Source organism: Macaca thibetana, chromosome 1, assembly GCF_024542745.1.
Source record: "Macaca thibetana thibetana isolate TM-01 chromosome 1, ASM2454274v1, whole genome shotgun sequence".
Taxonomy (NCBI): Eukaryota; Metazoa; Chordata; class Mammalia; order Primates; family Cercopithecidae; genus Macaca; species Macaca thibetana.
In genome coordinates this window covers 118139508-118153319 of record NC_065578.1, presented here as the reverse complement: position 1 = coordinate 118153319, position 13812 = coordinate 118139508, and the positions used below count along the sequence as shown (strand labels likewise).

The window sequence follows — 13812 nt, the reverse complement described above, 5'->3', positions numbered from 1 at the left end:
TTGAGCATTAACTCTCAATAGGTCAATATTTTATTTTTTTATAAGTTAAGTATATGGTCTTCAGATGTCTTCAGTTAGACTCAAGGACGTTTATGTGTTTGGAGAGTCTAGAGAGGCTGGAGGTTCTGGAGATGAAGATTCTAACTCAGGAATGGCTTTTGCCTGAACACTGCTAGTGACAAGGGGAAAGGAACTAACCAGGCAAGTTATGCTTGGAGAAAGTGACTGAGGCAATATAAACATAGAAGGAAAAGGAAATAAAAGTCCAGGTCAATTATAGCTAAGTGCAATGCTGTTGTTGTTCTGATGGATATCCTTGAATAAAATATGTGCCTCAACTTCCTCATGTATATAATGGAGCTATTTGAGTGGGCAAAACTGAGAGCTTTGTCAGCAGTGACTTCAAGCTGTTTAATAACTGTTGTTCTAAAAGGAATCATTCTGGACCAATGCCACCAGAACTGCCAACTTTCCATCTGTGGACATGAGGGGACCTGCCATTTACAAAAGCTCTCCATTCTCCAAGAGAGTTGGCAGACATCACTACAGAGCTCAGTACCATTGGGTGTTTCAGTGTTTGTCAGGCAGTTAAAGGGTCAGGATTATGAGTATCTCTGTTGGTGACTGAATTGCATCAGTTTGACTTGTATTAGTTGAGGTTGGTTAGTGAGAGAGATCACCTACTGATCAAGTCATACAAGTAAGATACTGGGAAAGAAGGACAATTAGGTGGACATGAGCCATTGAACTGTGACGTCACTGTAATGATCAAAACATAGCCGATTTGCACAGATCTTAGTTATCGCTGAGGTGAGGGATAATGGCCATATGTACAGCTTACCAGTGAATAATCACATAGAATTTTTTTAAAGCACTCCCTTTTTAGCTGTAGAAGAGCAATATCCTAATTCTGCACTATAATCATGAAGAGCTCCTGATAGGGGGTAGAGAGCATCTCAATTCAACCCATTAAAACAAACAGTAATTGATTTCATATTTTGTTTTGTCCCCAAAGTTCCTTATGCTCAGCATGTCCAAAACCGAGTCAGCATCTACCTCACAGCCTGGTGCCCTCTCCACGGGAAAGGAGAACACTCGATATCCCGGAATTTTCCCTCCCTGCCCTACCCCCATGCCCAACCATTACTAAGTTCTTAAATCTGTCCACATCTCTAACCTTCCTTGCTACCATACCACTCTGCACTGACGTCGCCTCTCACTGCATGACCGTAATGTCCTCCATAGTCTCTACATTTTCTTCCAAGCCATTCCTCATGTAGAAATGAGAGTCGTTTTTTCAAAACACACATCTTTGTGCCTCAACCTTCTATCTCCAGTCTGCTTAAAGCTGCTCAATGACCACAGTTTACTTGCACCTATGAAAGACATATTCCTTAACATTGTCTCTAGACCTTGCATGTTCTGGCTTTTGCTGCCTCACCTCTAAAATAGAGATAACAACAATGAGAATTAATGAATGTAAAGTGCTTAGGAAAGAGCCTAGGATTTACTGAGTGTTCAAAAATGTTCTCTATGATCATCCTTATTATTGCTGTTATTACTACTCTAGTTTCAGCCTATATCACCTCCCCTCGTTCTCTCTGTTGTTTCAGCATCACTCATCTTACTTCCCTTTCTCAAACATGGTGTGCTCTTTCCTGCCACGTTGTTTTCTTTCCCTGGAAGTCTCCTTGCTACCCACTTGCCTTCTTAGTGCTATCTGTCTTTGAGATCACAGCTTAAATAGGATTTCCTTGGGGCAATTCCCTGCCATCTAGAGTAGGCCACGTCTCCTTAAGGTGAACTCTTGTTTATTTGTGTCATTCTTTCATTAATGTCTCTTATCCACATTTTTCTCACTATTTTTTCCCCACATGATTAAATCCCTGGGTTCAGACGCTCCCAGTTGGTTGAGTGTATATTCAGTACTCAAATAGTTATTGAATAAGTGAATAAACTCTGCTAGGTTTTATATCATAGGGACTAATGTCAATGTGTTTGGCAAAAATTAACCAGAGACAACTTTGGGATAAAATTTGAAGGGCATGATGATTAGAAAAGAAAAAAGAAGAAAATAAATGAAGAAATTACTCTAAATTCTTTTCTTTTCTTTTTTTTTTGAGACGAGAGTTTTGCCCTGTCACCCAGGCTGGAGTGCAGTGGTACCATCTCGGCTCACTGCAACCTCTGCCTCCTGGGTTCAAGCGATTCTCCTGCCTTAGCCTCCCGAGTAACTGGGACTACAGGTGCACACACCACCATGCCTGGCTAATTTTTGTATTTTTTGTAGAGATGGGGTTTCACCATGCTGGCCATGCTGGTCTCAAACTCCTGACCTGAAATGATTTGCTCACTTTGGCCTCCCAAAGTGCTGGGATTACAGGCATGAGTCACCACACCTGGCCCCCAAAATTCTTAAGTGAAAATAACAAGATAGTAAGTTGGGAAAAATTATTTATGGTCTCAGGAATCTGTGTGTCAGTATGTATAATATGGGGAGTGAGTAAAATGACCTTGAAGCTTTAGTACTAAGAAGTAAGAGTCACTTGTTCACTCATGCAGTCAATTAACATTAGTGTTTCTCATGCTGTTGTGGGTAATGTTAAGACTTCTCGGGATAGAAATAATGACAAGAATAGTTAATTAAGGTGATATACTTTGAAAGAAAGAAACCCAATACAAGAAAAAATATGAGTATTACTGTTAGGGAAGACTACAAACTTCACTTAATTCTAGGCATCCTAATGTTATTCCCACAAGATCACACCATTGTTTTTCCTGCTTTTATTTATATATCCTTCCTTTTATGTCTTACCTAACTGCATTTCACAAACCTATCAGAGAATGGTCACTTTGATGTCTTTAGACACTCCTCTTTTATCTTCTCACCATTTGTGGGGTTGTAATTGTTTTTTGAAATTACCTTTTTGTTTAGATTTGTGCATTTCTTTCTACTGAACTTTTAGAAAAATTAAAAAAACCCAGCAGCTGTTGTTTTTCTATTCTGTACATTATATTCCTTATTTGTCATGAACACTAATATGAAAAAATCATCTTGAAAAGTTGCCAGCATTTTCACTTCATTTTTTAGCCTGTTCTTGTTGGTCAGAATGAGGCCAGCAGCCATTTAAGAGATTATGTATATTTTTAAAGTAAAGGCACTATCTTATTAGATATTTTTTACAGAGCTAGATGTCTATTTACATAGCTGAAATACCGTGTTTCTACTCATAGGTGATTTATCATGTCTTAGGAAGGAATCATCCATAGCTTCCATTTGACAAAGTGGTTCACAGTCTAGTCCTACCGTTGTCATTTTTATTTCTGTCTCTTCCAACTTTATCTTAATATTCCTACCCCTTCAGTTTCATAGTGGAATTACCTATAGAATTAGGGAGGTATATCAATGAGGATTCTTACTGTTGTAAATAATATAAAACCCAAATGGCAAAGCAAAAAAGAAACTCATTGGGTCATGAAACTGAAATGACTCAAATAGCCAGTTTTAGGCAAAGCTTAATGTAGGCACCCATAAAAGATCATCAACTCCATTTCTCAACTTTGCTATCATCCTGACTTTGTTCTCAGGTTCCCCATGGTATGAACATGCTTACCAGAACCCCTGGACCTACATATTTTGAGGTTTAAATCTGATGAGAAAAGGCATGTACCTTTCTCCTAAGATTTCTACCAAAATCTCATTGAGTCTAATTGCCTTTAATCGAGTCATCTCAATTTTAATTACTATGGTAGGGGGGAAAATGATGCTTTGATTGTCCAGGCCTGAGTCATGTGCCTTCCCTGAAGGTAGGGGTGAAGCAGTGAGAGTGGGAGAAAGTGTGCAGTGGTGGGAAAACTAGATACTGTTGCCAGAAAGAAGCAGATTAATTCTAAATGAAGATAACAGATGCATGCTGCGGCAAGGAAGGCAGTAAAACAAGTAGCGGAGAAAACAATTAAGTTAATGGAAAGTGAAGAAATGCTGCAGTCCACCTAAGGAATGTGGTAGGTATAAAATAGGACCATCTAAGAAGCAGAACACAGAGGACCAATGTGCAAAATGAGGATTGGATGAATATATTCAAAGCTATTTTAAAGAGAAGGAGTTTAGGTCTGTGCATTCCTTTGACTTTTATGGAGAACGATTCATTAGGAATCTTTCTAAGATTGAAACCACACGCTTCCTATTAGCACTCTAATGTTCACATTTGCATTATGAGGATGGTACTCATCTCAACTAAGTAATTCTTTTGTTGAGATGAACAGTGCTGTGCTCATTAAACTTTATGATCTCTGGGTTTATTCTCTGGGATCAGTCTATAGGGTGCTGATATTTTACCGCTTACCTGTTTGAAAGCCTCAAAGAAGACTTCTCAGGGATACACAGTGAATCAGCACTCCTCAGAGACAGATGCCATTGAATTATACGAGAGAAGAGTCTGGCTCATGGAACCAAGTAATTACATGGAAATTTATTCTTTACTAGCCCAGATGGAGTTTCGCCTTACTGTTTTTCAATTTGGGGGGAGGAGGAAGAAAAGCACAACAAAATAAATTGAAAAAGAAACTGTATGTGAAAGCCCTCATATTACAATCTGGAAATGATCAATTTAGAGATGCAAAAGTCAGCAGGTTTAGTATTCAGGATTTTCATGGTCACATTTAACTTGTCTTTATGGTAAAATGAAGTATATTCTATGTTATTGTCTTCATACGGAATTACTGCTAAACGTATCCTTTTTGGTTGTTTTGGCCATTAGCCTTGGATATTGGAGCAAGTTAATGTCATATATGAATTTTCATGTGTGCCGCCTCATGTTGGCCCATGGGTAAAATAAGATGAAGGGAGCTGGGGCTGTAGGAGATTGATCCTACAGACCCTACAGATCCTACAGGACCTACAGATCCTACAGATGCTACCGAACTCCTGAAAGTTTTAAGCTACTTAGGGCATTATATTTTAATCACTTCTCAGAAGTGAATTAAGACCTCTAAGGATAGTGGGAATGACAACAGTCCAGCTATTTGTGTTCTCTCAATTCCACTTTGCTTCATTTGAGGAAAGATGGAGACACGGGCAGTCATTCTTGTCCTGAACTGGAAGTGAGGGAGGATGGACAGATAATTCAGAGAGAAACCAGAGTTAGGTTAGCCTTTGGAAATGTGGCACAGGTAGGGCCATAGCTGCTACCTGGCCTAGTGTTCCATCATTCACAGCAATGGAGGTTCCTCTAGCATGTTACAACAAACATGTAGCTGTTGGGACATAATGCTCATCAGGGTGGGGAGAGGCCAAGATGCTTAGCTCCACAGACAGAGTCCAACACTGCAGAGCCATTCACATTAGAACCGAAGTTCCTTTCTCCTTCCTTCACTCTTCTCTCATAGAAGAGAATAGTTAATGCTTATGTGCTGAGCTAGGTGCAGTGGCTCACGCCTGTAATCCCAACGCTTTGAGGCTGAGATAGGAGGATTGCTTGAGCCCGGGAGTTTAAGACCAGCCTGAGCAACATAGTGAGGCCCCATCTCTACTAAAAATTATTTTTTAAAAAAATTAATGCCTATGTGCTAAATACAGTTATGAGCACTTTGTAATATATGTTATTATATCTTATCTATTTCTCAAAACATCTCTACAAAGTAGATATCAGCAATTCCTTAATAGTGTAAAAGGCTTGGAGATGCTAACTTGCTACGGTTCTGTCCTTAATCAGTAAGACAGCTTGGATTGGAACTGGGTTTGTTTGACCCTATAGACCACACTCACCCATTAAATAAAATTTCTGTCAAGATGCTCAGAGCACTTAGGACCTGGCAGGTACAGAGGCGAGGATGGCACAGGGAAGAGAGGCACGCTTTGCTTTGAGCGGCAGCTCTTACCCTCCTATATCAGTGTGGCCTGGCCTGGCCTCCCACCCTGCCCTAGCTTTTCTGTGATGAGAATCTCTAGTCAGCCAAGTGTTGAAAATGAACAAGGAGGATGGGCTTCCTCTTTGTGCTCATTTTGCTCTTGGCTGGAAATTCCAGTCTTATTTAACAGTTAACAAGCTGTTAGATCATAGGAGGAGAAAGACTTGTCAGTATCTTGGTTTGCTTCTCTGTAAAATGAATACCATAGTCTTCTCTTTCTATGGGGACTCTGAAAAATAGCTGTTATCTGTATTGAGTACTTTATGTGCACAAGAGCATTTTTTGTTTTTTTGTTTTTTTTTGAGACAGAGTCTCGCTCTGTCACCCAGGCTGTCATCCGGGGTGCAGTGGCCGGATCTCAGCTCACTGCAAGCTCCGCCTCCCGGGTTTACGCCATTCTCCTGCCTCAGCCTCCCAAGTAGCTGTGACTACAGACGCCCGCCACCTCGCCCGGCTAGTTTTTTGTATTATTTTAGAGATGGGGTTTCACCGGGTTAGCCAGGATGGTCTCGATCTCCTGACCTTGTGATCCGCCAGTCTCGGCCTCCCAAAGTGCTGGGATTACAGACTTGAGCCACCGCGCCCGGCCAAGAGCATTTCTTCAAAGTGCATGGAGGCAAGGTGACCTTCTCTTGGACAGGCTTGCCCCTGCCTCCTTCAAACAGTAGTTCACATGGAGGCTTCACCCACTCAAGCTCAGCAGGCCACCAAGTCTCAATTCCAGTGAATGTCATTTAAAAGCCCAAGCAAGCTGACTACAAACTTTTTAACATGTGTCTTTCATCTGCTCAGCAGAAATCCCTGTAACTTGTTAATAGTTCCACCCTCCCCCCATCTTTTTTTTTTTTTTTTGTAGTGAAACCAATTGAGGCCTCAAATCAGTACCACTCGTTCCATCTTGGGCCATCAGAGAAAACCATTTAGAGTTGTAGGAAGTCGTCTGTTCCACCTTATGCTTCCTGCTGCAGGGCTAGAACCAGTGCTTGATGGAATATACCTATAACAGGACAGTACGGCATGCTGAACAGGTGGTCTCCTCAGGGACCACATAAACACCAGATCAGGGAGAGCAAGGATGAACTTTCAAAGAGAAGTGATCAGATACTTATCCCATAAAACACATATCTCTTTACAGCTGGAGTCAGGTTTCTCCATTTGTGCCATAGCATTTATTTCAGAGAAGCTCATGGCATTTAGAGTGGAAAATAAGGAAAATGTGTAGGATGCCTCAAAGAAGAACTACACACTTGAAATAAATCCTTGAGATTTCTGCAAGGCACAGAAGGCCTGGCCATTCAGCTGTATAGAAACAAGACAGATGAGATGTTCTTCCTCCTCCTTCTAGAATCTTCTCCTGCCAGACATCTTTCATTATATTAAAATAATTCCATGGAAAGTACTTGTTGGTAATTCACGCTTTATATTACTTGAAACCTCAGTTACAGATATGCTGAGAAGGACAGAAACTGAGGCCCACTGGTTCAAGTCCCTGATTTCACAGCTAATGAGAATGAAGAGGTGGCCTGCACTGGACAGAGGTTAATAAGCCTAGAATCAGACTCAGGGCTCTTTCCAACATGGCCAGCTGCTGGCTTCCTTCTCCCAGTGGTATTTACAATGTTGGCTTTGTCTCAAATTGTGGAATAAAAATCATTTTACTTTTTTTTTTTTTTAAGGGATTTTTAAGTTGAGTATTAGAAATGAGGAAGGAGAAGTTTCTGAAATGACTCTATTAAATACAATTCTTCCTTGAAAGTTCATTGGGGGAAATTCTTTTGAAATTCTTTTGTTATTAGTTAGGCTTTGTCAAAATTTACCTCTGAATAAACTATTATAACAACAAGAGCCAAATTTGTACTTCTATAGCCAGCACTACTACCTATGTCCATGGCTGTAAGCTGAATGCTTTTTTTTTTTCCTGCTAAAAATTAACCTTAGGTTCCTCTTTGAGGGCATCTGTCTCTTAATTGACACATCTGGGACCCCTGAGTCCTTAGCACACTGTGGATGGTTTCTTTGTATTTCAATGTCTCTGGAATCCTGCTTTTTTTTTTTTTTTTTTTGAGACAGAGTTTTGCTCTTGTTGCCCAGGCCAGAGTGCAATGGCGCTATCTTGGCTTACTGCAACATCTGCCTCCTGGGCTCAAGAGGTTCTCCTGCCTCAACCTCCCAAGTAGCTGGTATTACATGTGCCCACCACCACACCTGGCTGATTTTTGTATTTTTAGTAGAGACAGGGTTTCACCATGTTGGCCAGGCTGGTTTTGAACTCCTGACCTCAAGAGATCCACCTGCCTCGGCCTCCCACAGTGCTAGGATTACAGGCATGAGCCAGTGCGCCGAGCCCCTGCTAGTTTTTATAACATTCTCTTCACTGAGAAAAACCTTATTCCTGCTCTTTTCTACCTAAAATGCCCCTTACCCTTTTATAATGCTCATCTTCTAAGAGTCCCAACATGAGTGCGTAGGTGATCTAAAGGATATTAGATTCCTTGGGGGAATCACAGCTCTTGACAATGCTGGGAAACTCCTAACCTTGCTGTGAAGGAGGAAGTTACATCATGGAAGATTCTCTATGGAAGACAAAGCAACTGCTCTTTCCAGAATTCAAATAAAGGGCCCTGCAGCCCTAGCACTCACCCATGTCTTTAACTTCCATTGGATGAGACAGAAGGCGGATGCTACACTACTCCTTCCTGACTTTGGGAAAGAGGAGGCTCGTAAAGGTCATTTTTGGCCTTCTTAAACTATCTGAGAACACACCGAAGTAGGTTGGATTGAACTGGTCCTCAGTCTGTTGGTGTGTCATCCACCTGTCTAGCTCTAACATTCACACGTCGTAAGATCAACTCATTCGAACACAGATTCAGGAACTTTTGGAAATGAAAGGAATCTGGAGTTCCTCTAACCCAAAGTGTGGTCTCTGGACCATCACCTGAAAACTTGTTGGAAATGCAGATTCGTAGGCCCCACCCCAGACCTACAGAATCAGAGACTCTAGGGATGGAGTCAGCAATCTATGCTTTAACAAGCCATCTAGCTGATTCTCATACACACTCAAGTTTAGGAAGGACTATTCTGAGTACTTAGAAATGAGGAATTCGGGTTGTATGATTGGTTCTTAAGCCACCCTACACATCTGGGGGAGCTTTTAAAACAATACTGATATGGAGGTCCCATGCCCAGAAACTCTCCTTTGGTTCATCCGAGGCAGGATCCTGGAACACCAGCATTTTTAAAAGCTGCCAGGTCCTCTATGCCCGAGAACCACTGATCTAAGTTAATTCCTCATCTCTAGATGAAGAAACTGTAACCTGCAGAGGGTAAGTGATGTGCCCAGGGTTACCTGGGCAGTTAGTGTGGTAGAGTTGTGAGCAGACCCAGATCTCCTGACTTTCAGGTCAGTTTAAGGCCTGTTTAGCTTCTTGTTCTCATAAATATCAAAACTCCAAAGACTCCATTTACAGTCTTTCTTCCAGTCTCTGAGAATGGGCATGATCTCATAAAAGGAGATCAGCAGAGCCTCTGGTTCATAATGCTTTTGTTTTGGGTTGGCCTTGCTTTATTCTAATCTAGCCCTTATAATTGTGTTCCCAAATGTCTTTCATGTGATGCAACTTCAATCTCATACCCCAGGCTCCACTGCTGTGCACCCCCAGGCCTCAATTTTGACTTGGCACTCTCTTCCATTACCCCATTTCCTCTGAGATTAGGGTCCTGCTTTGGTGTCCTGCATGTTTGGCTAGAAGAATAAAAGTGGCAAAGCAGGCAACAGCCCTGGAATAAAATACATATTTAATGCATTTCCATTAAGAATGGGAAGAGCTGAGCTAGTGGATTTTAATGCTGACAGCAGAGGTCTCTTAGAAAGTGAATTTGATGGTGAGAAATGGCAACGTGAATCTTGGAAGGTTTATTGTTATTTTTATACAAAGGACTTACTAAGGCTCTTACAGAGAGAAACAAACAAAAGAATTTAGTGTTGTTTTTGATCACGGTCTTCTGGAATGTGTATGTGTGTGTGTGTGTGAGTGTGTGTGTGTGTGTATGACTGTATGACTGTGTATGTGTCCACAGGTGGAATCACTTAGCATAGGTCTGCTGAGTTAAGAGGAAAAATGGTTCTGTAAAAATCAGGCTTATCTTGGACATTTCAAGGCACCTCCAGTATGGCTTGCATATGACTTAGGCAGACTCATCTTAAAAGACTCTGTCTCAATAGTATTCACATTTTATTTTTCAGGAGGCAGCACAGGCACTTCCCCAACCACCTCCAGCACTGGGACACCATCCCCTTCGGCTTCTTCTCATCTTTTATCTCCATCCTGTTCTCCTCCAACTTTTCATCTGGCCCCCAACACTTTCAATGTGGGCTGCCGAGAGAGCCAGCTGTGTAATCTAAACCTCTCTGATTATCCACCATGTGCCCGAAGCAACATGGCTGCCTTGCAGAGCTACCCAGGGCTGAGTGACAGTGGCTACAACAGGCTTCAGAGTGGCACCACTTCAGCCACTCAGCCCTCTGAAACCTTCATGCCTCAGAGGACTCCATCCCTGATATCCGGAATACCAACTCCTCCCTCATTGCCTGGCAACAGCAAGATGGAAGCCTATGGTGGCCAGCTGGGGTCCTTCCCCACTTCCCAGTTTCAGTATGTCATGCAGGCAGGCAATGCTGCCTCCAGCTCCTCATCACCACACATGTTCGGGGGCAGCCACATGCAGCAGAGCTCCTACAATGCCTTCTCCCTTCACAACCCTTACAACCTGTATGGATACAATTTCCCCACTTCCCCTAGACTAGCTGCAAGCCCAGAAAAACTGAGCGCCTCTCAAAGCACTTTACTCTGTTCTTCTCCTTCCAACGGGGCCTTTGGAGAGAGGCAGTACCTGCCGTCAGGGATGGAGCACAGCATGCACATGATTAGCCCTTCACCCAATAACCAACAGGCAACCAACACTTGTGATGGCCGGCAATATGGGGCAGTTCCAGGCTCCTCCTCCCAGATGTCCGTGCACATGGTTTAAAGGCCAGTCCAAACACCACGGAGCATTTGGCAATCAAGGCCCCAGAGTCTCCGTGGTCAGATCCTCCTCTTTGGGAGTCCAGTGCCTTCAGAAAACAGGAACTGTTTTTTTTTTTTTTTTTCTGGAGGATGACATATCCCCAAGAACTAGAGACACCTTTAAGCCAGTGAGGGATACTTGTGGTAGAATCATCCACAACTCAGTGGCCATTCTCCTGCCTTCCCAGACCTTAGTTTTATAAAGCATTGTCTGTTCCAGAGTGTCCTTTGAAGAGACTGAATAATCACTTCGTCATGATGTTAAGGGAGATGCTAGTGTGTGGCAGCCATGAAAAGTTACACATACACACCCACATACAGACAGACCTACCAATACATACATGCGCACACACATATATATTCATACACAGTTCATACACATGCAATCATACACGCACACGGACTCTGAACTGGGTGAACTCTGTGGAGGGAGGCCCAGAATGGGTGCTTTCACCAAGAATTTGTCTATGTACAACTCTAGATGGAGTGGGCCAGCAGTAGCTGCCAGTCTCTCTCCCCTGCAGCTTCCTCTGCTTCTGGAATGAACCATGTATTCTGGAGACCCTCCCCATGGATGAGAGTGGAAAGACATCAGTAAAACTGGACTTGGCTTCCGGAAAAAGATTGCTTTTGAACTTTGGCTCTCTTCACTTGTGTGCTATCATTGATATTCCCAGTGGTGCCCGTGGAAAGAGGGAGAAAGAACAGCTGAACAGGAGAAAGACAAACAGGAAGAACAGAGAACAGGAGAGAGGTGGAGAGCAAGAGTGACAAAGAAAGTGTGAGCAATGATGAGAGTTTTAATTCACCAAGGAGATGTGTTTTTGGTTTGTCCGCCCAAATGCCGCCTGCCCCACTACAGGCTATAGAAAGAATCATGGCATTACTGAGGAGTAAACGTCTCTGGCACATTGAGCATGGTCAGGGCATTGGTCAGAGGGACAGAGCAAGGAATGCATCCTGAGCCTACAGCTCTGACCACTGTGATCCAGAAGAGAGGTGCACTACATGGGAAGTGCTGATTCCACAGCATGCAGCCTGGTAGGGGAAGGGAAATAGAAGGGAGTGAAGAAGGAATAGTTTTACAATCTCGGAAGATGATACCAAGAGCAGAGGCAACAAATAGAGGCCTGACCTCCAAGTGCCGGATCCAGACACCTAACCTAGAATGCCTGCCCGCTACCCCTGTGGCAGGAAAAATCCCCTCATGTCCCAGGCAATTGCAGATGGGTCTTCTATACCTTCTACCTGCCCTTAGATCTCCATTTTTATCAAATAGTTCATTGCATTTTGAAGTTTTGGGTTTTTTCCTTCATCTTTCCCTTTCCCTTCAAATCTTTTAATGGTAAGAAAGCAAGTGAAGCTTGGTGCAAGCTAAAATTTTTAAATGGTGTGGAAATGCAAATAATACCAAGTAAAATAATACAGATATTATTAAGATTTCTGGTTTTGAGGTGTTGTAGATAAATGTATTTATGTGCCTAGTGGGGAATCCAATATTATGAATATGAAAAAGAGGGCAATAAAAGGGTATGTAAAATATGTATGAAGAAAAGGTGTATAAAAATTTGCCCTTATGCACGGAACTCTGTTTCTAAGTGCCAAGCACAGAAAGCCGCTAAATAAAATCTTTGCAATTGTTTTCTGCATGTTTGTTCATACAGAAAAATCAAATAACAGCCTTGTGCATCTTCATCGTGCATTACAGTGAGTATAGAAGTTTTATATATGTTACTCTATGTGATCTTTATATAGACCCCATGAAGTGAATATTAGCATCCTTTTATATGTAGTAACTGCATTCCAGAGAGATTGAATGAATTTGGCAGCATTATCCAGCCTGTCACAGAGGGAATGAGGACATGAAACCAGATCTTTTGACTCTAATGGGATTTTTGCCTTCGTGTTAGCTGCAGAAACCTGTGTGAGGCTAATAGTAATTGTCATCATTACTGTGTGTCACCTGATACTATACCATGTATTTTACATGATTATCTTATCCTCCCACAATTCTGTGAGATAGGTAATATTTGAATCATCATTTTATAGATCCAGAAACGAGCTTATAGAATGTTAAATATTTGACCAAGTGGTGGAGCTGGCAATCTGACCCTATGGTCAATTAGCACTGTCATTCAGCAGTACCACGAGGCACTTGGACAGTCAGGAAATAAGACATATCTTAAGGCACTGAGGTGAGAGTGCCTCTGAGGCTGGATTTTGTTTGGTGTATTGAACAATAAGCATACACTATCCTCCTTGAATGCATCACTGCAGCATGAGGAGAGTGGTTTGGAGTTGTCATGCACCAACTGACAAGTTAGACTAATAAAGAGGCTAGGACTATGCCATTTACAAGAACTTCTGTATATTATTTCATTGGAGCCTCACAATAACCATGAAAGGTGGACAGGCCAGGAAGTATTGTTTTGCAAATGGAGAAGTAAAAGATAAACTCTGTGACCTGCCCATTCTTAAGTGGCTGAGAAGTAGCAGAGCCAGGACTTGAAACCTCCTCCTCTTGCCCCTACTCCAGACTGTTTCCTGGTGGACTGTTACACTGGTTGCTCACTGACCCATTTCACCAGGGTTTGATTTGGTGGGCTCAGGTTTCCAACCACCACAGCCATTCACTGGAAATGGAGGTTGGTTTGGGAGAGCAAAAACCTTATACATTGCTCTGGTTTTATAAATAACTGCAGAGGGTGGCATGCTAGTTAATTCCATTAGCCATCAGATCATTGCCAAAATAGCTGGACAATGACTGACTGAGTACCTCTACAGATTGTAGGCTCTCTGGGCATGACATGCCTCAAAACTTAGAAAACCACTCCTA

At 42.2% G+C, this 13812-nt stretch overlaps 1 protein-coding gene across 2 annotated transcripts in view; it reads left to right on the top strand.

Moving 5' to 3' along the window:
• TBX15 (T-box transcription factor 15) overlaps nucleotides 1-12621 on the top strand; it is a 106241-nt gene extending 93620 nt beyond the window's left edge. For both annotated transcript variants that reach the window (XM_050748587.1, XM_050748593.1), the window contains exon 8: nucleotides 10154-12621. In XM_050748587.1, the coding sequence (XP_050604544.1) occupies nucleotides 10154-10938 (785 nt within the window). In that variant the 3' untranslated portion in view covers nucleotides 10939-12621. The remainder of the gene's footprint in view (nucleotides 1-10153) is intronic.
• The last annotated feature ends 1191 nt before the right edge of the window (nucleotides 12622-13812 follow it).